Source organism: Gracilinanus agilis, chromosome 1, assembly GCF_016433145.1.
Source record: "Gracilinanus agilis isolate LMUSP501 chromosome 1, AgileGrace, whole genome shotgun sequence".
Taxonomy (NCBI): Eukaryota; Metazoa; Chordata; class Mammalia; order Didelphimorphia; family Didelphidae; genus Gracilinanus; species Gracilinanus agilis.
In genome coordinates this window covers 707,564,029-707,589,616 of record NC_058130.1, presented here as the reverse complement: position 1 = coordinate 707,589,616, position 25,588 = coordinate 707,564,029, and the positions used below count along the sequence as shown (strand labels likewise).

The 25,588-nt window shown below is 40.6% G+C and overlaps 2 protein-coding genes across 2 annotated transcripts in view; one reads left to right on the top strand and one right to left on the bottom strand.

The window, feature by feature from the left end:
- The window catches only part of COLGALT1 (collagen beta(1-O)galactosyltransferase 1), a 33,568-nt gene extending 22,909 nt beyond the window's left edge, over nucleotides 1-10,659 (top strand). The window contains exons 11-12 of the mRNA XM_044669738.1: nucleotides 7,661-7,867; nucleotides 9,189-10,659. Coding sequence (XP_044525673.1) covers nucleotides 7,661-7,867; nucleotides 9,189-9,456 — 475 coding nt within the window. The 3' untranslated portion in view covers nucleotides 9,457-10,659. The remainder of the gene's footprint in view (nucleotides 1-7,660; nucleotides 7,868-9,188) is intronic.
- Nucleotides 10,660-21,602: 10,943 nt separating this feature from the next.
- LOC123256200 (zinc finger protein 135-like) lies at nucleotides 21,603-22,770 on the bottom strand. Its single transcript, XM_044684877.1, has 2 exons — nucleotides 22,737-22,770; nucleotides 21,603-22,657 (listed from the first exon to the last, which is right to left on the bottom strand). The coding sequence occupies exons 1-2, from the start codon at nucleotides 22,768-22,770 to the stop codon at nucleotides 21,603-21,605; spliced, it is 1,089 nt and encodes a 362-aa protein (XP_044540812.1).
- Nucleotides 22,771-25,588: the final 2,818 nt, after the last annotated feature.

The following is a 25,588-nucleotide window of genomic DNA, read 5'->3' as shown; positions in this document are numbered from 1 at the left end:
TTCATTGTTCCAATTTATATTCTCATCCATTTATTTTTCTGCATAAATTTATTTTCTGCCTTGTCCATTTCTATAAAGTAACCCACTGACATTTTATTTTATATTATAAGAAGTCTAAAAATTAATTTGAGGGCTGTGTGTGTGTGTGTGTATACACTTGGGTTCATCCTTGATCTTCTTGATATGGATACTTCCTTCACTGATAGAGATTATAACCTTCTACAACTTCTCATGCTTTGTAATTTTGACTGAGTTTACAAAATGACCAAAAAAATTATACTTTTCATGAACGCTCCCTGAATTCTCTATTAAACATGGTGGAGATTTTCCTCTAGTTCCTTCTGTATCTTGGAGATGCCAATGGCTGGTCTGTCCATATATTATCTCTTATCTAGACCTACCTCATTTTTGGTCTTTTCAAAGAAATATTTTTGTGTCTTTTGTTTTTATATCTTGATAATTTTTTCAAATTTAAAAATAATTTTTATTGAAACTTTTTAAATTTTACCTTGCCTACATTTCCCAATGTATCACTTTGTCTATCTCCTCCTAGAAAGAAAGCCATCCCTTATAATAATGAAGAAAAAAGTTCTCCCAAACTAACCTATATATTGAAAAAGTCCATCGTTATGTGCAAAGTTCCCCATCTATGGTCTTATACCTCTTCAAGGAAGTGGAGGGAGGAGTCTTCTACTACCCCTTTTATTGGTCCCAAGCTTGGATACTCTAATCCTACAACATTTGGTTTGTTCTTTCCATTTACCTTATTGCAGAGATTATATATGTTGTTTTGGTGATTTTGCTTACTTCTTTTTTCATCATTCCATATGTCTTTCCAAATTCCTTTGTATTCATCATATTCATAATTTGTCATAGTATAGTAATATTCCATTATATTCCATTCCACAACCCTTTTAGCCAATTCCAATTGATGGGCATTTGCTTTGTTTCCAGTTCCTTCCACAAAGAGATCTACTATAAATATTTTGGTGTGTATAGATAGGGTCTTTCATTTTGACAGTGCCATCATTGGAGTAGTATGTCTAGAGGCATCACAAAAATTTCAACTCTTTTCCCACTGTCTACTAAACCTTCCCTGTGATAAAGAAAAGTAATTAAGTAAAATGTGTAATACATAGACTATATCTGATGTAATATATACAATATTCTATCCTAGTAATCTGGCTTCTCTGCTGGGGTGAGGTTCGGGGAAGGTATATTTCATTATCTACTCTAGTGCTATCACTGGTTTTTCTTTGATTTTGGTTTCTTCAGGTTGATCTTTTCATTTACAGTTAATAGTCATTGAATATTTTGTTCTTTTGGTTCTGCATATTTTACCCTATATCACTTCTTGCAAATCTTCCTATATTTTTCTGTATCCTTCATATTTACCATTTCTTACCACACTATTACATTCTTGATATTGTTTTTTCAATTGTTGGGCACTCATTTTGTTTTCATCTTTTTGTTAGCACAAAAGTGATGCTATGAATATTTTTGTATATATCAATCCTTTGTTTATGTCTTTTACTTCTCTGGGGATATATGCCCAGTTCTGGGATCTCTCTCTCTCTCTCTCTTTTTTTTTTTTTTATCAGTTTTACATATCCTCCACAATTTCTTTTATGCTACTTGTCTATACTATTATCAAGGGTATCATGTTTCAGACTACTCACCCTCATTATATCTCTGCCTCTTAATATTTTTTTTCACTTAATAAGCATTTATTTTTCTCTCCCACCTTTCTTTCACTGGGAAAAAAAAAAAAGCAAAACCCTATAACAAATATGCAAACTTAAGCAGAACAAATTCCCACTTGGCAATGTTCAAATGTGTATTCATTTATGTATCTACATATATATACATATATATAAGCACATATGTGTATATATTATTTTATATGCACACACACATATATATATATAAATTATATGTGCAGAGTACACACACACAGTCTACATCTTGAGTCCTTCACCTATAGTATCATGGTTGGTTACTCCATTGTTTAGCTTTTTAAGTCTTTTAATATTGTTTATCTCATAAACTTAATACTTATACAAATCGTTCTCCTGGTTCTCTCCACTTCACTGAATCAGCTCATATATATCTTCCTAGGTTTCCCTAAAAACGTCCCTTCAATTATTTCTTATGTCATAATAATATTCTATCAGTTCATATACCATCACTTGTTCACTTGTTCAGTTATTCCTGAAGTTTCCAGTTCTTCATGGAGAATTCAGTCTCTTTCTGTTTTATGTGACAATGGTTAGATTTGACTTATTGTCTATGTTTGTAGCTACAATTGTTATGGGAATGTGAACTGTATTCTGTAGGCATAAGTTATGATTGTTTCTTTCACTAAATCAAGCTTAACAAAACTAAATACAATTCAAATACTTTTCAACCTTTTTTAATCCTTCTGTTTGTCTTTTTTTACCCTCTTCTAGTTCAACCAGAATATTCAGTCCTTAAACCAGTATCATATTGTATTTTTTTAAATCTTTTTTTGGAGACTTAATCTCTTAGCATTGTGTGATAATGACTATTACCTAATTTTCAGCACTTTTATATTCTGTTAATTGTTAAAAAATTTTGCAACCTATTGGCATCTCAAGCTCAACATATGCCAAACTGAATTCCTTGTATTTCTCCTAAATTTGTTTTTCCTTCTGACTTTGGTATTTCTATTCATGGCCTGTCATTTACCCCTGTCTTCCCATGTTTGTAACCTTGGAGTTACATTTGACTCTTTGCTGTCCCTTACTTTTTCCATGCAGTCACTTACCAAGTCAGCTCCATAATATCTTTCTTATTCATCCCTTTCTTCCTTGCCCTATTTTTGCAATGCCCTTGCCCCCCTTCTTTCCCTGCTAAATTCTTATTTATATTTTGACATGCAACTCTTATTCATGCCATCCCTTGCATCCATTTCCTGATCCATCTGATTGGTATTGACCGTACCCTTTGGACCTCATACGTCACTTTGCATGCCTCAAAAAAGGGAAGAGAATAAAGGCCAGTGATCTTGGTGCCAGCTCCTAGAAAAATTCTAGAAAGGATCATAATTGGTGACTATCTAGAAAGAGAATCTGTGATTATAAAGAGCAGGCATGATGACTTTCTCAAAGACGGGCTATGATGGAATGACCTTACTTCCTTTTTATGGAAGTTACCAAACTCATAGATGAGGAAGATGCTATAGATATAGTTGATCTAGATTTTAATAAAATATTTGATACTCATACTATTCTTATGGAGAAGACAGAGTTATGTAGATGAGATAGTAATACAATTAAGTGGATTCAGAACCAATTGGATAGTCATGTTAAGAAAGATGGTTATTTATACTTAATTATCCACTTGGCAACAAGGCCTCTGAGGAGTTATGCTTGACTATTTTAATTAATGACTTGGATAAAAGTATGAATGGCATATTCGTCCAATTTTAAGGTGACATGAGATTTGGAATAGCTAACACATTGGATGTTCCAAAAAAGGTCTTGCTAGCCTAGCTTTGGACTAAAATTAAAATCAATAAGGATGTAAAGTCTTATGCTTTGGTCCAAAAAATCAGTTTCACAAGTATAGGATCAATGGAGACATGGGTAGATATCACTTTGTCTTAGTGGAATTCCAGCTAAAGCTAAAGCAAGATTGAACCACCTTTAGAGAGGTGTAGCTTCCAGGATTAAGTAGGTGACAATCCCTCCATCCTCTACCCTAGTCACACTAGGAATTAGATTGATTCTGTCAGGCCCCAGGGAGCTGAACCAGGAATAATGGATGGAATACCTTCCATTCCAAAGTGGCAAATTTAGATATCATGGCAAGCAAAACTTCCTAAAGAGCAGAGGGCTGCCTTGAAACCCTTGGAGGGTTACTTCTCCTTGGAGGTATTTAAACATTGGCTGGAAATACTATTCAAATATATATGGAAGGTATATTTCCCTTGTGTATGGATTGGACTAGAGGGCCCTTCCAACTCTCAGATTCTAAGATTCTGTTGAAAACATAGACAATTATTAAGTGTAATATAAACATCTATGGTTGTTTAATCCCTCTGCTGTTATTTAAGCTCTATGAGGGCAAGGACTGGGCCTTATTGTAAACTTTGACTCTTTCCTAATACCTCATCCAGTATCCTGCATACAACAGACATTTAAGAAAGTGGCTCAGTGGATAGAGCAATGGGCCTGGAGATAGCAGGTCCTGGGTTCAAATCTGGACTTACATACTTCCTAGCTGGGTAACCCTGGACAAGTCAATTTACCCCAGTTGCCTAGCCCCTACCACTCTTCTGTCTTGGAACTGGTACTTAGTATTGATTTTAAGACAGAAGGTAAGGGTTAAAAAAAGAAATGCTTGTTGAAAAAGTGGGTAAAGGATTGGATGACAATACCTTTTTTTGTATTTATATTACAAGACTTTATTTTTTATTCCAAAATATTTTTATTTATTTAATTAAATTAGGATATTTTTCCATGGTTACATGATTCCCCTGGGCTTTACATGTATCATTGTTCAAAATCTATTTCCATATTGTTGATATTTGCAATAGAGTGATCATTTAGAGTCTACATCCCCAATCATATCCACATTGAACCACGTGATCAAGCGAATGTTTTTCTTCTGCATTTCTACTCCCACGGTTCTTTCTTTGGATGTGGACAGTGTTCTTTCTCATAAGTCCCTCAGAATTGACAATACCTTTTTGATGGCTCTAGCTTACCTTAAAGGCTGTGATCTGCATCCATGAAGGATGTAAATACAGGAACAAAATCACAGGACTTTTGAGCGTTGGTACTTTAAATGAAGGTCACTCATTGCCACCGAGAGTGCTCTGTATGAGGTCCTGAGTTTGGCAGCTAAGCCTTCTCCAAACAAGGTCACTCCACATTTGCACTAGAGAGGTAAAAAGAAAAGACAAAAGACTAACAGATTTATTAAGATATTCTACAGGCCTAGAGACGGGTGGTCCTAGGTTCAAATCCAGCCTCAGACACTTCCCAGCTGTGTGACCCTGGGCAAGTCACTTGACCCCTATTGTCCACCCTTACCACTCTTCTACCTATGAGCTAATACACAGAAGTTAAGAGTTTAAAAAATAAAATAAAATAAAATAAAAGATATTCTATCCAGCCATCCAAGACCTTAGAAGGGCCAGAGATGCTGTAGTTCCCTAAATAGACATTCAAATTGGAGTTACAGGGCAGTAATGCTAAAGATGTCTCTCTAGCTTCTCTTGTTACATGGGAAAAATTTTGTCTCTGATGCACAGACATGCTCTCTCCTTTTTCACATTCCAGGATGGTGACAGGCAAAAGGAGGGTATTTTCAGCCCCTTCTGCTTCCAGCTCAATACTCTGGGGTCTTCGAGCACATATAAGATTGGAACATTCTCTGATTTACTCGATTAGCTAATAGGAGAGATTGGAGGGTCTAATCTAAGGTGGCAGGTACATGCTCTGGGACTGTGTGATCCCAGAAAGAGCTTACTTAGGAAGATTTTATTGGAAAAGAGGAGGAGACCTTCTTTGCTGGCTTTAGAGGTAAAGGAAAAAGAAAGGAACAATGAATGCTTGGGGAACACCAGCCAATTCATGTCGTTATACACCTTCCTTGGGAGTTCTTACTCTTGAATAGCCTGGTTAGTGCCAGGAGAATGGTCTTGGGTTGTTTTCTCAGAGTGAGAAATCCAAGGATTTTATGGAGGTGCTTATGGCTTCTTTCCCTGCTTTGATATTCTAATTATAATCATTATAACTAACATTTATTTAATGCTTACTATGTACCAGATGCTATATTGAGTGCTGGGGGTACAAAAAGAGGTAAAAGATAGTCCCTCTCCTTAATGAGCTTAAAGCTATGGATAATAAATGGATAATAAATGGATAATAATGGCTAACTTTTCACTGTGTGTTGGGCATTATGCTAAACTAAGCATTTTATAATTATTACTGTGTTTGATCTTCACAACAATCCTTGGAGGTAAGGGCTATTATTATCCCCATTTTACAGATAAAAAAATCTGAGGCAAACAGAAACTATTAACTTGCCCAGGGTCACACATGCAGATGCTAATAAGTATTATTAATATAGCTGTGCATAAATGTACATATGCATATATATATTCTGTACCAAGCAAGATGGTCTCATTTATTTCTCTCAGCGTGAGAAAGGAGAGTGCTTAGAGCACTTGTAAAATCCTAAAAAGCAAAGCCATGTTCTTTTACAAAGAAGAAGACCTATGTATGGGGGTAAATCTTGAGGTATCTAGAAAACCCAGGTAAGTGGGAGATCATATCCTGATGTGCCAGTCCTGACTCCCGAGTCTGGTGTTCTGGGCTCTAGGCCAGATTTATGAATAAGATCCAGTATAAACTGGATCAAAATTATTTGAAAATGTTATCTTAGGAGAAGCAGTTCAGCCCAGAAGGCAGCCTGCCATGGTGAACCAGAGCACTGATTTTTGAGTCAGGAAGATTTAATTTCAGATCTTGAACCCTCAGTTTCCTCAGCTATAAAATGGGGTTAATAGTCGCTGTAGTACCACTGAGTTCTTGTGAGACTTACGTGTGTTAATGTGTGTAAAGCATATACCTATTGTTGTTGTTATAATTATTTATATAATATATATGATAATGTAAAAATCTACAATTTTCTAGATGGAAGAAACTCCCTTTCCGAAGTCAGATTGGCAATTGCTTTGTGACTTGAAGTCTCAGAAAGGTGTCTGGGATACTGAGATATATTCTTTAATTTTAAGCTCCCCAAAATTAATTGATTAATTAATTTAGAGTGTTTTTTCCATGGTTACATGATTCATGGGATACTGAGATATTAAAAGGACATCGTCTCAGGCACACAATCTGTCTCCTGTCAGAGGCAGGATTTGAATTCAGGTCTTCCTAACTCCAAGACCAGCTCTCTTGCTCTCTCTCCAGGATAACATACTGCCCGTCATAAATAACAAAATGGAACCAAGCTTGGAGCAGATAATGACACAGACTTGTCTTCTTGGAAGGCAGCAGAATGTGGCTGTCAGATACAGTTACTGTGTTGCCTGTTTTTGTTGAACTGTTGCATCCCAAAGGGAACAGACTCCCATACTTTGTAAAACCTCTGAGTTGGAAGGAATCTGGAACGTCCTAATCCTCTTTTTTTTTTTTTTTTTTTTTTTAAACCCTTACCTTCTGTCTTAGAATCAATACTGTGTGGTTCTAAGGTAGAAAAATGGTAAGGACTAGGCAATGGGGGTCAAGGGACTTGCCTAGGATCACACAGCTAGGAAGTGTCTGAGGCCAGATTTGAACCTAGGACCTCCCATCTCTGGGCCTGGCTCTCCATCCACTGAGCCACCCAGCTGCCCCCCTAATCCTCTTAAAAGAAGGATGAGAAGCGGGAGGACCGGGAGCTGTGCCAGGGGAAGGAGCTGATCCTCTCTCTCCGCAGAATTCCGCTCCCAGGATTGGGTTTCAGTGATTCAGGCAGGTTCACACCTCTGCTCTCCAGAGGCCCAAGAGGGTCCCTTCCTGGGGCGATGACCGCTTCATGTTTCCGACGGGAGCTCACTCTGAACAGTTTCGGGTTTCTGGGTTCCTGCCAGAGACTTAAATGCTTTCCCGGCTCTGGGATGGGGCCGCTTGTCTCTCTCCAGCTACGTGGGCAGGAAGCGGATGCAAGTGGAGCACCCCGAGAAGGCGGTACCACATGTTCGGAACCTGGTAGAAGCCGACTATTCCTACTGGACCCTGGCCTACGTCATCTCCCTCCAGGGAGCGCAGAAGCTGCTGGCTGCCCAGCCTCTCTCCAAGATGCTGCCGGTGGACGAGTTCCTGCCGGTGATGTTTGATAAACACCCCGTGTAAGTGTGGGGGGCAGGAGTGGCTGTAACGGTCCTTATTCTTGGCTTTCGGCTCCCTCGTGAAGGGGCACGAATCGTGGAGCCAACTTGACTTTGCTGGACGTCTCTATGGTGTTCTGGGGGGGTGTGGCAGGCTGGGAGGACGGGGCTATGCGTCTCCCTGGCTGTTTTCTCTCTTTCTTTGGGGGTGAGGGGAGGAGGTAGGAGTGTCCCTGGGGAGGTGGGGCTGGGTCTTTCTTGGAAGGGAAAAGTAGGGTCCCCTTGCTGGAGGAGATAACCTGGCTTCCAAGGTTATTTCAGTAGCTTTGTGTCCTCATCTGTGGCCTGGGAAGAGGGCAGGGTCCCCCGAGAGCTTGGATATATTTTATCTCAATCAGAGCCCAGTCCTAGGATAACCTTCTCTGCTACTACAGAGTTTTCTCAGGATAGGTTGGGCTGGCTGGCTGTAACGGAGTTCTTTGGCCCCGAGTTTTTCCACAAGGATGGGTCTGATAAGAATATATCATTTGAGGGCAGCTCAAATGAGGACTCAGTGAATAGAGAATGAGGCTGGGAAATGGGAGGTCCTGGGTTCAAATCTGGCCTGGGCAAGTCACTTAATCCCAATGCTTAGCCCTTACTATTCTTCTGCCTTAGAACCAATATATAATATTGATTTTAAAACAGAAGATAAGGGTTGTTTTTTTGTTTTAAGTATATCATTTAACTTGATTCTTGATTACCCAAGCTGGGGCTTGACCTTCTCTGGGGACTGGTGCTACTATCTTACAAGGTTCCCATCTCAGGGATCAAGGAAGGGACCACTGTAGATCTGGAGTATTTAGGACGGAAGGAAGGGGCTCCGTTTCCCCTTGGCAATCAGGCTGGAGGAAAATACAATACGAAAATATGATATAGGGAGGTGAGAAGATGGGCAATTGTGAGAATTAAAATTAATATCCAAAATACTTCAAGTGTTATATTTAATGAGGTTTATTAAAATTAACTTGAAGCAAAAAGGAAAACTAAAAGGCTAGAGTCAAGAGGGAGAGAGCTAGAGGGAGGAGATACAGAAGTATATACAAACAATGTAAGGATGCACGTAAACGAAAGGGAAAAGGAATTTTGGGACAAGGAAAGAATTCTGGGAGATGGAGTCCAAGGGGAACAAGATTTCTAATTAATACACAATGTAGGGCAGAGAGCAGTGGCTGGGGGCTGCCGGAGCTCTGAATACACTGAACCCCCAGAGATGAGGCGGGAGGGAAGGAGTGGGTGAAGGATGAGGGGCAGTTCAGGGGAGGTGCTGGCTCAGCCTTTAAAGGGACACATTTTTCTGCAGCTCTGACTACAAAGAACACTTTGAGAAGCGAGACCTGCTGGCCTTCTCAGTGGAGCCCCTCCTTGTGTATCCCACCCATTACACGGGAGACGATGGCTACATCAGTGACACGGAGACCTCCGTTGTGTGGAACAATGAAAAGGTGAAGACAGACTGGGATCGAGCAAAGTCCCAGAAAATGAAGGAGCAGCAGGAGCTGAGCAAGGAGGCCAAGAACTCGGATGTTTTACAGTCCCCTCTGGACAGCACAGCCCGAGATGAGCTGTGAACCCACCAAGCTGGGTTCCGGAAGCCCCGAGGGTCCGGCAGCTATTGGGAGCTTGGGGTGGGCACGGCGGGGAGGGAGGGAGAAAGGGATCTGGGATGGAGCCCAGGCCACAGGAAAGGAGCACCCGGCACCAGGATTGCCCCCCACTGGCACCTCAGGCTCTGGGGAAGACGCATCCCGAGTTCTAGGAAGAGCCCTGTGCGCCATTTGAGGGAAGCGTGGTGGCGTGGGCGCGCAGTGGGAGCTTAATAAATACATAACTGATTGATCCTGCAGTGTGCCCTGCTGGAGAATGTTCTCATCTTCCTTTGCTTCAAGATCTTGAGATCTGAGAACCTGGAAGAGGATGCCTGTAAAGAGGTTTGGCGTATTTAAAAAATAAATAAATCAATCTTTTTGAGGTTTCTCACACCAGAAAAACCTGCGGAGACCGTTTAGCCTCCAAGTGGTCAGTGGGAACAGCTTGCAGCAAAACGCCTCATTTCCACCAAAGTCTGCCATGGGTTCTTCTAGTCCTAGAGCTTTTCTGAAGGTCAGAAAGCCACCTTTTTCAGCCAGGCTTTGACCCCTTGAGGACCATCAGGATGCTGGCCGGTCAGCCTGATTTTCCGCCCTGGCATTCACCATTACTCAGGTGACCCTTTTGGTCTGGCTCAGGTATAATATAGATGCTTATCGGGGGATGACTGAGTTGCTCTGATATGAGGGGGTTGTCCGGCAGGCCTTGCAGCTGGCAGTGTGGCTGAAGGGGCCCCCTCTGGGGGAGAGCTCTGGGCAGTGGCACCTTCCCACCCCCTCTGCCCTCATGGATTTATGGTGACATTAGCTTGTGACCAAAAACCATCTTAAAACTAAAATTGAATTTCTGCTCTATGGGAAAAGATTGGTCTTATCATTGCCAAAGTCTGAGGTCTGTTGTAACTTTCAGTCCTCTGATCCTCGGTTTCCTTTGCCCTCCTTACTTGTAGAACTGGCTCATCTTTTCTTTTCTGGGGGCTGCCCACCCTCTTCTCTTTGCTCTCAGCCAGCTCAGTGGAACGAGAGCAGAGGCTTCATTCATCTACTGGTTTCTAAGATCTTGGAGGGTAATAGTCTATGGTTTTTTTTCCTGTTTCTTCACTTCTTTGTTACTTTCTTGACCTATCAGTCACCAGAAATGTGGAGGGTGATGTTCTCTCTGGACTTTTGAGCATATGGCCCTTCTTTTTGAGGCGCCTGGTGTGCCTTTCTATAGCCCCCCACGCCCACACCCACTCCCACTCCCACCTTGTCTTCCTTTCAGCCCAGATGAATGAAACAGTGTTAGACTGGGAATTGCTTGCTTTTCTTGCAAGTGATTGTTTTTGTACATTATTTTTGTAAATGTTTCATTGGTTCTGTAAATTAAAAAAAAATAAATTGCTTTCTTGCTGTTGTCTTCTTTTCTTGGAATAAATGTTTGCTTAAGGAATTTTATTAGGTGGGATTATGTACCATGCATGACCTTAAGTGGGGTGAACTGCCTCACAGAATTCCACAGTACCCCCCCAGATCTCCAGGAGAGGGGGCAGTTGGGGCAGTTAAGAATGTGGGTATAAAAGCAGGACACCCAGCTTGGCAAACACACACTTTTTGGGGGGAGCTGGGTGGCTTGTGAGGGGTAGAATTTTACTTCTCTGCTAGCTTAGCTCTGACCTCAAGGAGCAGGGTGATTCTTTGCTATTTACCCATACAGACTAAACCAGGCTGTGAGCACTGTGAAAATACCCATATACAGTATCTCAGCTAATATCTAAACAATATAGATCTACAATCAAGATTACCTTCACCATCTTAACTAGATAACATTATATTCAAGAGAAAGTTTAGTTTGTGAGGGAATTAGGGAAATAAGTTTATTCCAGGCATTCCCCTCTGGGGGATTGCTATTTCTGTCAATATCCTGAAGATACTAAATAGTTTTATCTCACCTTTTACCCTAGAAATTATCCCTCCCCTGTTTTCCTGAATTAATAAATCCCTTCCCTTGTTAAGTTTGTGGGTTGTGTGAAGTTAATATTTATAGGCTTTACCAACTCCATCCATACATTACCAGAGCTAAATCTTCATCCAGGGAAGCTTTGAGCATAGCTGTTATCCAGAGGGCAAGGCAGCTGTTTGAAGTCATCCTGAGCACTTTACCAAAAGCTTTGAGAATAATCTTCCTACAGTGGAAACTGCTAATTTCTGTGGGATAATTCCCTATTTGTCAGCCAATTTAGCCCTGAGACACTCAAGTTAATATAGCCTCCATTCCTGGTTTACAAGGGTTTCTGTTATTCTGGGGAACAACTGCCCAGGAGGGGGAAGAGAAAGAAGTCTAACCACTCACTCCCCTCCCCCCTTGCTATTGCTAGAATAATTGAAAATTATTTTCCAATTGGATAATCAAATGTGATAGCAATACAGTGACCCAGGACAATTCTGAGGGACTCATGAAAAAGAATGCTCTCCACCTCCGAAAAAGAACTGTTGGAGGAGAAATGCAGATGAAAGCCTGTGATTTGTCACTTGTTTATTTGGGTATGAGATTTGGGGTTTTGGTTTTATAAGATTACTCTCTTACAAATAATGAATTATGTGGAACTATGTTTTGAGTGGTAATATATGTATAACCCGGAATGAATTGCTTGTCAACTCTGGGAGAAGGCAGAGAAGAGAAGAGGGAGACAATATGAATCATGTAACCCTGGAAAACTTATGTGTAAATTTATTACTGGAATAAAATAAAGATAAAAATTTTTAATAAATTTATCTTAAAATAAATATATATAAATATATACATATATACATATAAATAAATATAAAATAAAATAGCTTTAAATAATAAAAAGAGAGAGAGAAATGGGTAGGACAAACTTAGGGAGTGGTTTCTATCATCACACCCATAAAGAAAGGCTGAAGCTCCCCCCAGACATCCTCTACCCTAGTTCTTTCTTTGTTGCTTCTTGCTTGAAGCATTGCAATAGACTGTACTTTCCAATTCACCTTGTACAGAGCTGCCAAATTGACATTCTCCAAACACTAATCTGACCGTGTTATTCCAATATTTAAAAATCTTCACTGGCTTCCTATCCTTTCTAGATTAAGATAGAAACTCAGCATGACATTCAAACCTCTCCACAACAGAAATCCCATCTACATTTCCAATTTTAATTCTTACAATTAAGCCAATATATTATTACAAACAAATTATTTTATTACAATAATTATCCCCCCCCCCTTTTAATTCTTATTATTCTAATACCATTTGCCTATCCATTGGGCCGGACAGGATATTTCCCTGGAGATGATATTGCATCTCCTGCCCTCCATGCCTGGAATCCTTTCTCCCCTCAACCTCTCAGACTCTCTAGTTTTTGTCAAAGCCCAGATGAAGTGCTGCTTCTTAAAAATGCCTTTCCTGATGTGCCCGTTGGTTAGTTCTTCCTTTTGGAAATTACTTCCTTTGCACTGCATTAAGTTATCTGTACATGCGGTATCCCTAGCAGAATGTGAGCTCACTCTTTGAGGGCTAGGACTTGAGCTCATAGCTGGTTTGCTTGAGTTGTTTGAATTTCTCGAGCAAGGACGGTTCCAGGCCTTTCCAGAGCTCTCTTTCCCATGCCAGATGAAGGCTAAATCTCCTCTCCCGGGTCCTGCAGTTCCCTGCGCTCAGACTTCTTTCCTTCTCCACTCCCAAGTCTTCATGGGTAACCAATTCTTTTTTGAAAATTTTATTTAATTAATTAATTTAGAATATTTTTCCATATTTACATGAATCATGTTCTAACCCTCTCCTCCTCCCCCCCCCCATCATATAGCAGATGCACAATTCCACTGGGTTTTACATGAGTCATTGATCAAGACCTATTTCCATATCATTAATATTTGCATTAGGGTGATCGCTTAGAGTCTGCATCCCTAAACGTATTTCCATCAACTCATGTAATCAAGCAGTTTTTTTCTTCTGTGTTTCTGCTCCCACAGTTCTTCCTCTGAATGTGGGTAGCGCTCTTTCTCATTAGTCCACGGGTAACCAATTCTACCTTCCAGCACTTCCTTTGGGCACATCACCTCTTCTTTTAAACACATTTTCCTGTTGGAAAGGGGCAAATCCCAGGATCCAGAGCATCATGGACCAAAGATAGGGATGTGCTTAGGTCTCATTCATCCAGGGCCGGGGGCAGATGGAAGAAGGCAAACAGACACCACAACCTGAAACCTTGGGACCAGAACTTCTCATTGGTAACAAACGCTGGGGAGTGGCCACTAGGCGGCAGCACTAACACGTGTCTTGCTGTATTACGCCGCCTGCCAGAAATGCACCGTTGTGTTTCCATGTGTGACCACTAGGTGGAGATACTGTGCATGAACCCTTGGACTAGAGCTCATGGGCCTGAAGTTGGGAAGCTTCTGACTGTGGAGTAGTTTGTTTTTCCAGGGACTTGGGAAAACCTTAATCCTGGTTTTACTACTCGGTGTTGGGCAAATCATTTAACCTTGTCTGGCCTCAGTTTCTTCAGCTGCAAATGGGGGAAGACTAAATAATCTGGAAGGAGAGCTGGGTTTGGAATTGCATTGCTGGGTTTGATTCTAGTCTACCAATTCTGACAAATATTATTTGTGTGACCTTGGGCAAACTCTTTAACCCTGCCAGGTCTCCGTTTCCTGGTCTACAAATGGAAGGGGTTGGAACTAAATGACCTCTAAAGATACCTTTTAGCTCCAAATCAAGATACATTAATTCTAGGAATCATGTACATTAAAAACAAACAAACAAACAAACAAAACCCTGATAAGTTAAAAAGCAAGATAAAATCTCTTTCTCTCCATTTCTTCTTCTTTTTTTTTTTAACCCTTAACTTCTGTGTATTGGCTCCTAGGTGGAAGAGTGGTAAGGGTAGGCAATGGGGGTCAAGTGACTTGCCCAGGGTCACACAGCTGGGAAGTGTCTGAGGCTGGATTTCTCTCCATTTCTGAGGCCACTTTTGTCCAGATCTTCATCCCCTCCAGCTCAGAGAAGTTCTTTTGCCTCCTAATTGACTTCCTTGCCTCCAATTTCTCCCTCTTCCTGGTTTATTCTCCACATAGCTACCAAATGGATAGGCCTAAAGCCCCTCCTCTGCTCAAGAAGCTCTAGAGGCTCCCTCTTGCCCCAGGACAAAATACTGCTTGGCTCTTGACAAGTGGGCACTGGCCTACCTCTTTGGCCACATTTCACACCACTCAATTTTGTAGATTTTAGGTTCTAATCTAGACAAACTGTCTGTGAACTGTTACGCATATATGGCATCTCATTTATTTCCTGTCTTCATACGTTTGCAAGTATTTATTAAATACTTAGGAATGTTCAAGGATTGTACTAAGTTCTGATATAAAGTAGGGTCAGCTAGTCCCTGCCCTCAAGAAGCTCTCTTCTAGTGAACAAACTGCAAATAAGATATACACAGCATAAATGGGAGGCTATCTCAGGGGGAAGGGGTTGAGGGGGACAAGGACAGACCTGCAGAAGGTAGGATCTGAGCTGAGTCTTGAAGGAAGTCACAATGTGGAGGAGAGGAGGAAGGAAAGCCACAGAGCTGGGAGATGCTATGTCATGTGTGAAGAACAAGGAGGCCAGTATCCGTCCATCAGAGAATAAATCTTTAAAGATCACTCAAAAATGGAAATTCTCTAGGGTGTAATATGAATGATGGATCAGACTCTGGATGTGAACATTAGATTCTTCATTGCATACAAACATCACTGACCTCAGGAAGGGATTGATGGTGTCAAGAATGGGGCTTAGGGGACAGCTGGATGGCTCAGTGGATTGAGAACCAGGCCTAGAGACGAGAGGGTCTAGGTTCAAATCTGGCCTCAGACACTTCCCAGCTGTGTGACCCTGGGCAAGTCACTTGACCCCCATTGCCTACCCTTACCACTCTTTTGCCTTGGAGCCAATACACAGTATTGACTCCAAGATGGAAGGTAAGGGTTTAAAAAAAAAGTTTAAAAGCAGATTTGTGTAAGTATGTTAGGGAAAGCCTTTACTGGAACTCATGGACATTCTGAATAGAATGCAGAGGGTAGGGAGGAGAGAGCTGAGCAACAGACATTGCTGTTTGTGAGGGGTTTGGAGCAGAGGTGCAATCTGCAGTCCCTTTTTGACCTGGGATCTTGGAGATTGGTTAAGGTTGTAAAGGGTGAAGATATTATCCTGCAAGTCATCTCTGAGTAGGGAAGTGGCCTGTGTTTTGGTGGGCAGTTTGCAGACATACCTATTACACCTCTAAGAGCTTTGACTAATACAGTGGTTCCCAAACTTTTTTGGCCTACTACCCCCTTTCCAGAAAAAATATTACTTACTGCCCCCTGGAAATTATGAAACTATTTATTGAACTCAGAATAGAATGTAATACAAAAAAAGTGTGGCCATCACCGCCCTACTGCATCACTGCAGCACCCACCAGGGGGTGGTAGCGTCCACTTTGGGAATCATTGGACTAATAGATGAAAGGAGGCTGTGATCCTGCCCTAGAAATATTTAGGGAAGGGGAAGGTCATTTTAAGTCCTATTCAGAGAAATTTGAGAATACAGAGAGAATCAGCATGCCCCTTCCCTTTGAAAGAACTTTGAGGAAGGCAGGGAAGTACCTTTACCTCAGAAAGGGAATGATGGGATATGAGTTTTCCAAGTGGATCCTCCCAAGATTAAGAAGCTAATATAGTTGGTGTGGCCTCACCCCAGAGTTCAGTTGACCGAGGAGGGTCAATGTAAGTTTCCAAGGCATTCAGTGGGAGAGTTGGTGTGAATTCTTAGAGAATTTCAGAAGGGGGTCACTGTGAAATGTCTCCCCTCTGCCTACAGTCCCCACTCCTCCTCCAAAATAAGTGGTAATTTAGCAAATTTAGGGTGAGGGTTCCCCTCCAGTGTTGGTGAACCTTTTCTAAGTTTGAGTGCTCAGAGGGTAAATTCAGGCTGTCTGTGAGCCACCACATTAAGGGAGAGAGCTGAGGGAGGAAGTTCTTGTTTTGGATGCCTGGAAAGAGGGGCAAGGCATGCAAAAAATGTCCTCAGGCACTTGGAAGAGGGGGAACAGATCAGCTCCCTGAGTGCCAGCTCTGTATACATGCCACATTTTTGCCAATGCTGCCCTAGGTTATATGATCTCTATGTTAGTTGGAGGACAGTGTCTGCCTGATGACAACTAGGAATCCTTTGTCCTCCATTCCTGGTGAAATATCCTTCATTCCCAGACCAGAGTTCTTACTCAGATAAATTAGGACCATCTTGATAATTGTTTTAGAGTTAGTGACTATTTATAGCAGCATGTACTACTCCCTAAGATAAGACCCTATGCCAGTGATGGTGAACCTTTTAGAGCCTAAGTGCCATGCCCCTCCCCACCACCAAGTGATGGGGGCACCCTGCCTCCCCTTGCCCCACAGGGGGAGGAAAGAGAGCTCCCATTGGACTGCTGGGCAGAGTGGTGGGTGAAGTGAGGAATGCCCTTAGTGCACTGCTCCCCATCCAGCTCTGCTGCCTGTGAGCTAAACACCCTTACCCCCTGTGTGCTCCCATTGGGTTTCTGGGCAGAGGGGTGGGTGATATGAAAAAATGTCATCAGGCATGGTGGAGAGGGGGAGGGCAATAGCTCCACTTGAGTCCCTCTGCCTTTCTAGTAACAAATTCCAGTGGTGGTGGTGGGGAAGGTGGTCACATGCCCACAGAGAATGCTCTGCATGCCATCTTTGGCACCTGTGCTATAGGTTCGCCATCATGGTTCTATGCTGTGCCCTTTTCTCCCTATGCAATATTTTGCTGGTGATATCATCAGCTCCCATAGATTTAATTCTGATTCTGTGCTAATGATCCCTAGATCTATTTAGCCTACTATAACTTTTCACCCAACCTTCAGTCTTACTCCTTCAACTATCTATAGAACATCTCCAATTGGATGATTTGTAGATATCTTAAATCCAATATGTTCAAAACAGAATACATCTTTCTCTCCAAGCCCCACATATTAAATTTCCTAGTATGTCATGAAATTAAATTGTCATTCTCAACTCCTCACTCTCATCTTTCTCATACACACACACACACACACACACACACATACTCACATGACATATTTGTCATTGTGGTTAATCTAAGTTCAAGTGTCTTTTAGTGTTGTTTTCATTATTATAGTATATGTTGTTTTCCTGTTTCTGTATACTTTGCTCTGCATCAGTTTCTGTCTTCCTGTATTTCTCTGAATCTCTATTTGTCATTTATTAAGACATTAAATTCGTACATCCCAATTTGTTTAACTTTTTCCCCATTGATTGGCACTCACTTTGATTCCAGTTTTTTGCTATCACAAAAAGTGCTAGTATGAATATTTTGATGTTTCTTTCCTCCTGGGCTATTTGACTATTATTATAATTAATGTTTGACTTTTAGTTTTGTCTTAATTTGCTCAAAACTATTTCTCTCTAAAGCCTTATTCTTGGAGTTATAATTCTTCTAGCTAGTTTACTCTAGCATAACAAATCCTCCCTCTGAAGTCTAGCATTTGTGTCCCATACTTCAGCTACCAAAGTGCCTATATACTGCCTATTATTGTTTGTTTCACATGTTATGAACTAATTCTAGAGGTTAGGACCATGTATTCTCCTATTCACACACATAAATACTTACACACAAACATACACACATCCCCCCCCCGGGTCCATGTTGACAAACCTATGGCACTCCTGCTGGAGGGGGCTAATTCTCTCCCCCTCTCTACCTACACCTGAAGACATTTCTCACATCAGTCATTCCCCTGCCCATTAGCTTAATGGGAGCACTTCCTCTCTCTCCTATCTGGGGGTAAGGTGGAGGGCTCACATGCAGCATGTTAGTGTTGCAGTTTGGGCACTCGATCTCTAGAAGGTTCACCATCACGGCCCTAGGTCAATAAACATCTATTAAAGTGAATTGTGATTCATTCAAAAAGTATGAGACAGCTCACATTACAGTCTATGTTTTTTTCACTGCTCTAGTGGTGGATAGTGCAAGTAGCCCTGCCTTTTTCATTGGAGAAACTGAGGCCAAAAGAGTGACTTGCTCAAGGTCACTTAACTATTAAGTGGAAGATTCAGGATTTAAACCCAATTCTTCCTGACTCGTTTGATTCTTTTCACTATACCAAGATATATGGTACATGGTCTCTGTCATCCAGGAGTTTTCAATCTTGCATGGGAAATGAAATGTTATAAAACACACAAGAAGTTAAATAACATGAAAATGGAAATTGCAAGGCAGTACATAGTTAAGTCAAATAAATCACCCCAATAATAACATCATAGGTGTTCAGTGGAAAGGGAAATAATTTTTGCTTAGAGTACTCTGGGAAATTTTATGGAAGATATGGGATTTAATTAAACTGAGCTTTGAAGCTATGGATTCATTCATTCAACAAATAGTAAACACCTACTTCATACAAAGTACTGTGCTAGGAGCTAGGACTATAAAAACAAAAATGAAATTGTTCTTGTTTTCAAGGTACTTAAATTCTACTGGTGGAGGGGGTATATCAAGTGTACACAGATAAATATAATTTGAGGAGGGAGAGACAACTGAATGGGTAAATCAGGAAAAGTTTCACAAACAATGGCTAAACTGAGATTTGAAGGAAGCTTAAAATTCTGGTAGGAAGTGGCAAGGAGGGAGTTGTATTCTATTTGGATGAGATAGTTCGTGCTAAGATGGAAATGGGAGATGGAATTCCAAGTTTTAAGATTCCAGTTAGGTTGAAACATAAGGTGCATAAATGGACATTTTTGAAATTTGAGATGTGAGAATTTTTCATATATTTATTATTCCAATGTCAGGGTCCTAGAATAGTCTCCAACTAGTCAATTGGCTTTTATGTTCCCTTTGTTTTAATGAGTTCCAAGGAATGTTTCTCTTCAATAAAATCAGATTAGTAGATAAACCTAATCCTGCTAGGTATGTGACTCCCCCATCATCCTCTACTGGGAGCTGGAGCGAGGGGTTAGAGCCCTAATAGGCTTCAAAAACTTTTTCTTATAGTCAACACTTTGTGTTGGTTCCAAGGCAGGAGAGCTATAAAGGCTAGGCAATGGGGGTTAAGTGATTTGCCCAGGATCACACAGCTAGGAAGTTTCTGAGGCCAGATTTGAATCAAGGATCTCCCATCTCTAAACTTGGAGCTCAGTCCTATTCAGCAATCAGAGAAATCTTGGGATGTCCAAAGGAAGGGTTGAATAATGAGCTCCAAAAGTTTATTTATAAACCAGCATGAAATAACTTTCTGGTTTTCAAAAAAAAATCATCGAGAGGATCATTAACTTATTAATTTATTGATTAAATGTTATACTGATCAATAAATTGATTCCCTAAAACCAGTCTCTCAAATATTTTAATTGTAATATAAAGCTGAAAAGGGAAATTAGAGCCAGATTGTAAAGGGCTTTCAACATTTGTATTTTATTCTAAAGGAAATAGAGAGACACTGTAGGCTTTGGGAGTGACACTGTCACTTGCTTTAGGAAGATTGTTTTTGCATGTGTGTGGAGGGCAGTTTGGAGAAAGACAGCAAGCAGACCTAATGAAGAAACTGGTACAATAGACTAGCTGAGAGGTAATAAGAACCTGACAAAGGATACATTTTGGCTAGATTGTGGTGAAGGTGAATGGTGTAAAGAAATGCAGCCAAGAAGGAATGCCAGCAAATATGTGAAAAGGACAGTAATGGTCTGATTGGAGCACAAAGGTTTACACTGGGGAATAACTGACATTTATAGTTATTTGAGCCTCAAAACAACCTCCTATGAGGTAGAAATTGCAGAGGTTACTGTCAAGGTTAAGTAAGCTCACCACCACAAAGCCTGAAAATGCCAAAGGGGAAATTTGTGAAGTCTGGTTGTTGTATTAATTTAGTATGAGGACATTTGGCTTTTTCCCTAGACTTAAGATTTGAACCAAGTCTTGGTCAATTATTCCTTTTTTTCAGCCACATTCTCATTCATTCCTTCATTCCAAACATTCTTTTTCTTTTTTTTTTGAAACCCTTAACTTCTGCCTTAGAATCAATACTGTGTATTGGGTCCAAGAGAGAAGAGTGGTGAGTGCTAGGCAATGGGGGTTAACAGAATCACACAGCTAGGAAGTGTCTGAGGCTAGATTTGAACCTAGGACCTCCCGTCTCTAAGCCTGGCTCTCAATCCACTGAGCCACCCAGCTGCCCCAACATTCTTTCTTACTCTAAATCCTGATACAACTATGTACTACTTAATTTCCCTTAATATTTTTCATATCAACACACCAGTGTGCTGCCCTGGGTTTGAAAGCATTGATAAAGATATGATTAGGCACTTGCCCTGTACCCCTCATAGAATCCGTACATCTATGTGTCTGAGATCCTTGATGGCAGGGACCGCATGATATATGTCCTTCTTCCCCCTGAGATGCCTCATATGGTGCCTTGTAGGGGCTCAATAAATGTCATTGACTAAGTCATGAAAAAGAAGAAAACAGCAAAAATGACCCTGAGATTTTGAATCCAAGTAACTTGGAGAATGTTGGTGTAATTTATGGAAATGAGGAAGCTAGGGAAAAAAACCATAAGGGAAGATGATTAATTCAGTTCTAAGACTGACATAATCACTCCATATACCCTGTTCTCCTTCCCCGGGCTTTTACCTGCTCCCCGATAGACCACCTAGATCTTTCAGTCCTCTGAGGAAAACAAAAAAGGAAAAAAGAAGCCACTTTTCAGATGACATTATCCTTCATCCTCAGGATACAGGAACTTGCCCCAATTCCTGGTCCACATTTCCAAGTGATGATCAAGTTAATATTGACTGAGGCAGAGCATAGGTAAGGGGGAAAAGAGGAGATGCATCAAATTATGAGGATCAGTGCAACAGAATCCCCCTTACCTTAAATGGGCTCTGCCTTAGTTGCTCCTTTATCACTTTCTCTAGTCATACATAAATATAGCAAAAAAAAAATAGCAATAATTGAATATTATCCTGACTCACCCATAAACAAACTCAAAAGTTAAACTGGGGCCCTGGGCTAGCCCCTGAGCCACAATAGTATATGGAGGCACAATGTGAATAGAATAATTTTTAAGAAGAATTTTTGAAAGATCCCACCCATAAAACTATGTTTTTGTGTGGATTCTCCGATGGTGAATAAGATTAGAACTATGACTAAAAGCTTTTCCACATTCACTACATTCATATGGTTTCTCCCCAGTATGAATTCGCTGATGTTCAATAAGTTGTGTTCTCTGCCTGAAGGCTTTCCCACATTCATTACATTCATAAGGTTTTTCTCCAGTGTGAATTCTGTGATGTTGAATAAGTGTGGATCGTGCACTGAAGGCTTTGCCACATTCCCTACATTCATAGGGTTTCTCTCCAGTGTGAATTCTCTGGTGTTGAATGAGGTGTGCATTTTGACTGAAGGCTCTTCCACATTCATTACATTCATAGGGTTTCCTCCTATTATGTAGTATCTGGTGTCGAAAGTTATGTGTTTTCTGATGTTGACTAAGATGTGAACTTTGTCTGAAGGCTTTCCCACATTCACTACATTCATAGGGTTTCTCTCCATTATGTGTTCTCTGATGCTGAATAAGATTAGTGCTTTGCCTGAAGGCTTTTCCACATTCGATACATACATAGGGTTTTTCTCCAGTATGAATTCTCTGATGTTGACTAAGGTTTGAGCTTTGGACAAAGGCTCTCCCACATTCGTTGCATACATAGGGTTTTTCTCCAGTATGAATTCTATGATGTTCAATAAGAATTGAGCGTTCACTGAAGGCTTTTCCACACTCATTGCATTCATAGGGTTTTTCTCCATGGTATTTTCTGTGATGTCGAATCAGGTTAGAACTCTGAATGAAAGCTTTCCCACACTCACTGCATTTGTAGGGTTTCTCTCCAGTATGAATTCTCTGATGTTGTATAAGGTTAGAGATCTGAATGAAAGCTTTCCCACATTCACTACATTCATAGGGCTTCTCACCAGTGTGATATCTTTGATGTCTAACAAGATCTGTACTCCCTTTGAAGGCTTTCCCACATTCATTACATTCATGAGGTTTCCCTCCAAAATGAATTCTCTGATGTACTTTAAGGGCTGAACTCCAATTGACAAAGTTTCCAGATTCATTATATTTACATGGCTTTTTAGATATATTATTAACACCTGAATTATGTGTGAAGTTTTGATCACAAGAATCACATTTATGGAGTTTCTCTCTTATAGGAAATCCTTGGTATGAAACTGTGTTTGAATTCAGATTGCAGTTTCTTCCACATTTTTTATATTTCTGCCCTCCCTCAGCTATGGAGATTTTCTCCCGGATGATTAACATTGGCCTGAAACTGTTCTCCTTAGAAAGTGATTTCTTTAATCTCTCCATGGTATGACTTCTTTCATCTTTCCATAATATGGCCTCACTTTCCCAAGCTTCTCCAAGACTCAGTCCCTTGGAAATATCCTTTGTGAGTTTTTTTTCTCTCAGCCACTGAGATTCCATTTCTTCTGATATTTCTTTCTTTAGAGACAGTTCTATGTTCTGAATCCTGGTTACACAATCTGAAATGATAAAATGAAAAGGTAAATGTCACCTATTTTTTATTCTAGGATAAAGAAAACTACTGGGTAAAGAATAGGAAAATCTATATTAAAATTTTATTTCCTAGGAATAAATGATGTTCTGGGATCAGTCTCACAGTTGGGGAAGAGAGAAAGGGGTACAGAGATACAATTCATTGACCTTGAAGGAAAAGGTAATCCCAGAGAATGAAGAGAGTTCAGGGTGGAAGGAGCTGAAAAATAAGAGAAGGTGAGAGACACAAAATAAGCAAAGTAATGGTAGAAATGGTGGCCAACATGGAAAAATATTTAAAAATTTAAAAAAAGAGGGAAAAAAAGAAATGGTGGTCACAGAGAAAAAAAGTGATCTCACAGTTTGAGGAGAGTCCATAGAATGAGAATATAAATGCTTGAGTGAGAAATTTAATGTGTGAAGTAAGATACCGAGGTAGAGACTAGCGGCCTAGAATTTCCTCAGACAAATGAATCTTTGCACTCTTGACAGACTCAATTATCCATCATTAGTATACAAAGGATATGAACATGAAAAACAGTAGTATGGGGAAAGGGCATAGAACTTAGAACTCAAGAACAACTGTTCCAAAAGAAAGGGTTAAAAAAATGGATCTGTAAAGAGGCTAGAAAAGATCGGGTCTGGCTTTTCCTCAAGCCTAATAAATACCGTTGATAACTATTACTTAATACTTTAAAGATTTCTTACAATTTTAAACTTTACTTACTAATTAAACAACCAATCATTTAATTAATTAATTTTGTGAAATAGTTCCCAATCACATTCTAATCTAGTTCAGGTTGCACAGGAAATGTTGTGAGAATGCTGGGCACTTGTGGGCCACATATTTGACACTTGCTTTAGAGAATCACATCTCCAGGCTCCAGCTATTCAAGGAGAATAGAGGGTTACTTGGAAGAGTGCTTCAAGTAGAAAACAAATAAGAAACAGACCTAGAATTCAGATCTGTGTCTGGAAGCTGAAGTGTAGAAGATGGTGTCACAGAAGAAGAAGGCAAAGAGAAAGGGTCAGCTGAGTAATAGTCTGCAGTTCTTTCCACAGAGGGCTCCCTCAGAGCCACAGAGCACTCCCAGGTGCTCCTAGGTCAGAGAACACCTATCAGAAGTCACAGGAAGAGGAAGGCACACTGAGTCAGCCAGATGCCAACTTGCAATAAGCACAGGGAGGTATACTGTCTCTGCAGGGCAAGTAACCTAGTCATGGGGCACAGTCTCTCAGCAACTGTCAAACAGAACTCTTTCTGATGATTCTTGTGGGAACAAATAATACTACCCCCCCCCAAAGGAACCTAGAAAGAATTATGATGTCCTAAAGTTGGAGTTGAAAGAGATATCAGAAATCTGTTAGTTTGCCTGGCTCCAAAAGGTCAGGGGTACTTGCCCAGGGTACCAGAGGTTGTAAATAGCAGAGGCAGGATTTGAACACAGGTTATGACTCCAAATCTAGGGTTCTTTCTACATCAAGCAAATTACCAGGGATTGATCATGAACTAGCCAAGAACTGACAGACCTTAGAAGCACGGAGGTTTTCCTAACTACTGCAGTCTGAAGGTTAATGTTAAGGAATGTTAAGAAGGGAATGGAATAAGAGAAGTAAACACTGGTTAAGAAGAATGTCTAAGAATGTTTGGATGTCTGAACTATGCATTTAGATTCAAGAATGAGAACTCCTGGCCAAGGAAAGAGTATGTTTAACAAAGTCCATAGTGATAACAGATTTGCCTTTAAATTTGATGAGGGCTATAAATTGCAAATGGAAGGGGTAGGTCAAAGACTGCTCATGTAAAACTGTCCCAACAGAAGAAGGGGCCTTGGAAGCCATCTGAAATCTGACTAAGAACCTCTTCGATGACATCTCTGACAAAAGCTTATCCAATCTTTGCTTAAGTCATTTAGTGAAAGGTAACCTGCACTAAGGCAGCCCATTTTATTTCTGGACAGTGTTAATGATGGAGGTTTTTGTGACATCTCTCTAGCTTAAATCTTCATCTCCAAAACTTCCACCCATTGTTCTTACTTATGCCCTCTGAGGCCAAACAAGACACACCTAATTCTCTTGTACCTGACAGCTTTCCTTTCAAATACTTGAGGCCAGCTATGAGTACCCCCTCAACTGGCTCCACACCAACATTCACCATTTCTTCAAAGAGTTCCTATTTTCAGACACTCTGCCCTGAGTCCTGCCCTATAGGTGTGTTCTGCCAAAGGAAGAGCACAGCAGGACTATCTTCTCAGGGCAGCCAGAGAGCCCAGGAGCTTTCTCTGGCCAATATGGACACTGGCGACTCAGTGAGTTTTTAGTTCAATAAATATCCAGACACCACCCCAGAGAGTAGCAGGTTCTTAAGGGACACCAAAATGGTTAAGAAGTGACTCCAATGAAGACAATCATCCAATAATGCATTTTTGTACTATGGCATCCTGTGACCAACAGGGCAAAGACCCTCACTCACTCACCTGAACAGTTGCCTCTCAAAATATCTGTCTCTTCTACCCTTTGTCGAA

What these genes read in the sequence shown, in the direction of transcription:
- LOC123256200 (XM_044684877.1), bottom strand. Translation starts at nt 22,770, where the DNA reads ATGTGGAAGAAACTGCAATCTGAATTCAAACACA. An exon ending in GCAATCTGAATTCAAACACA is followed by an intron (nt 22,658 to 22,736) that starts GTTTCATACCAA and finishes CACATAATTCAG; the next exon opens with GTGTTAATAATATATCTAAA.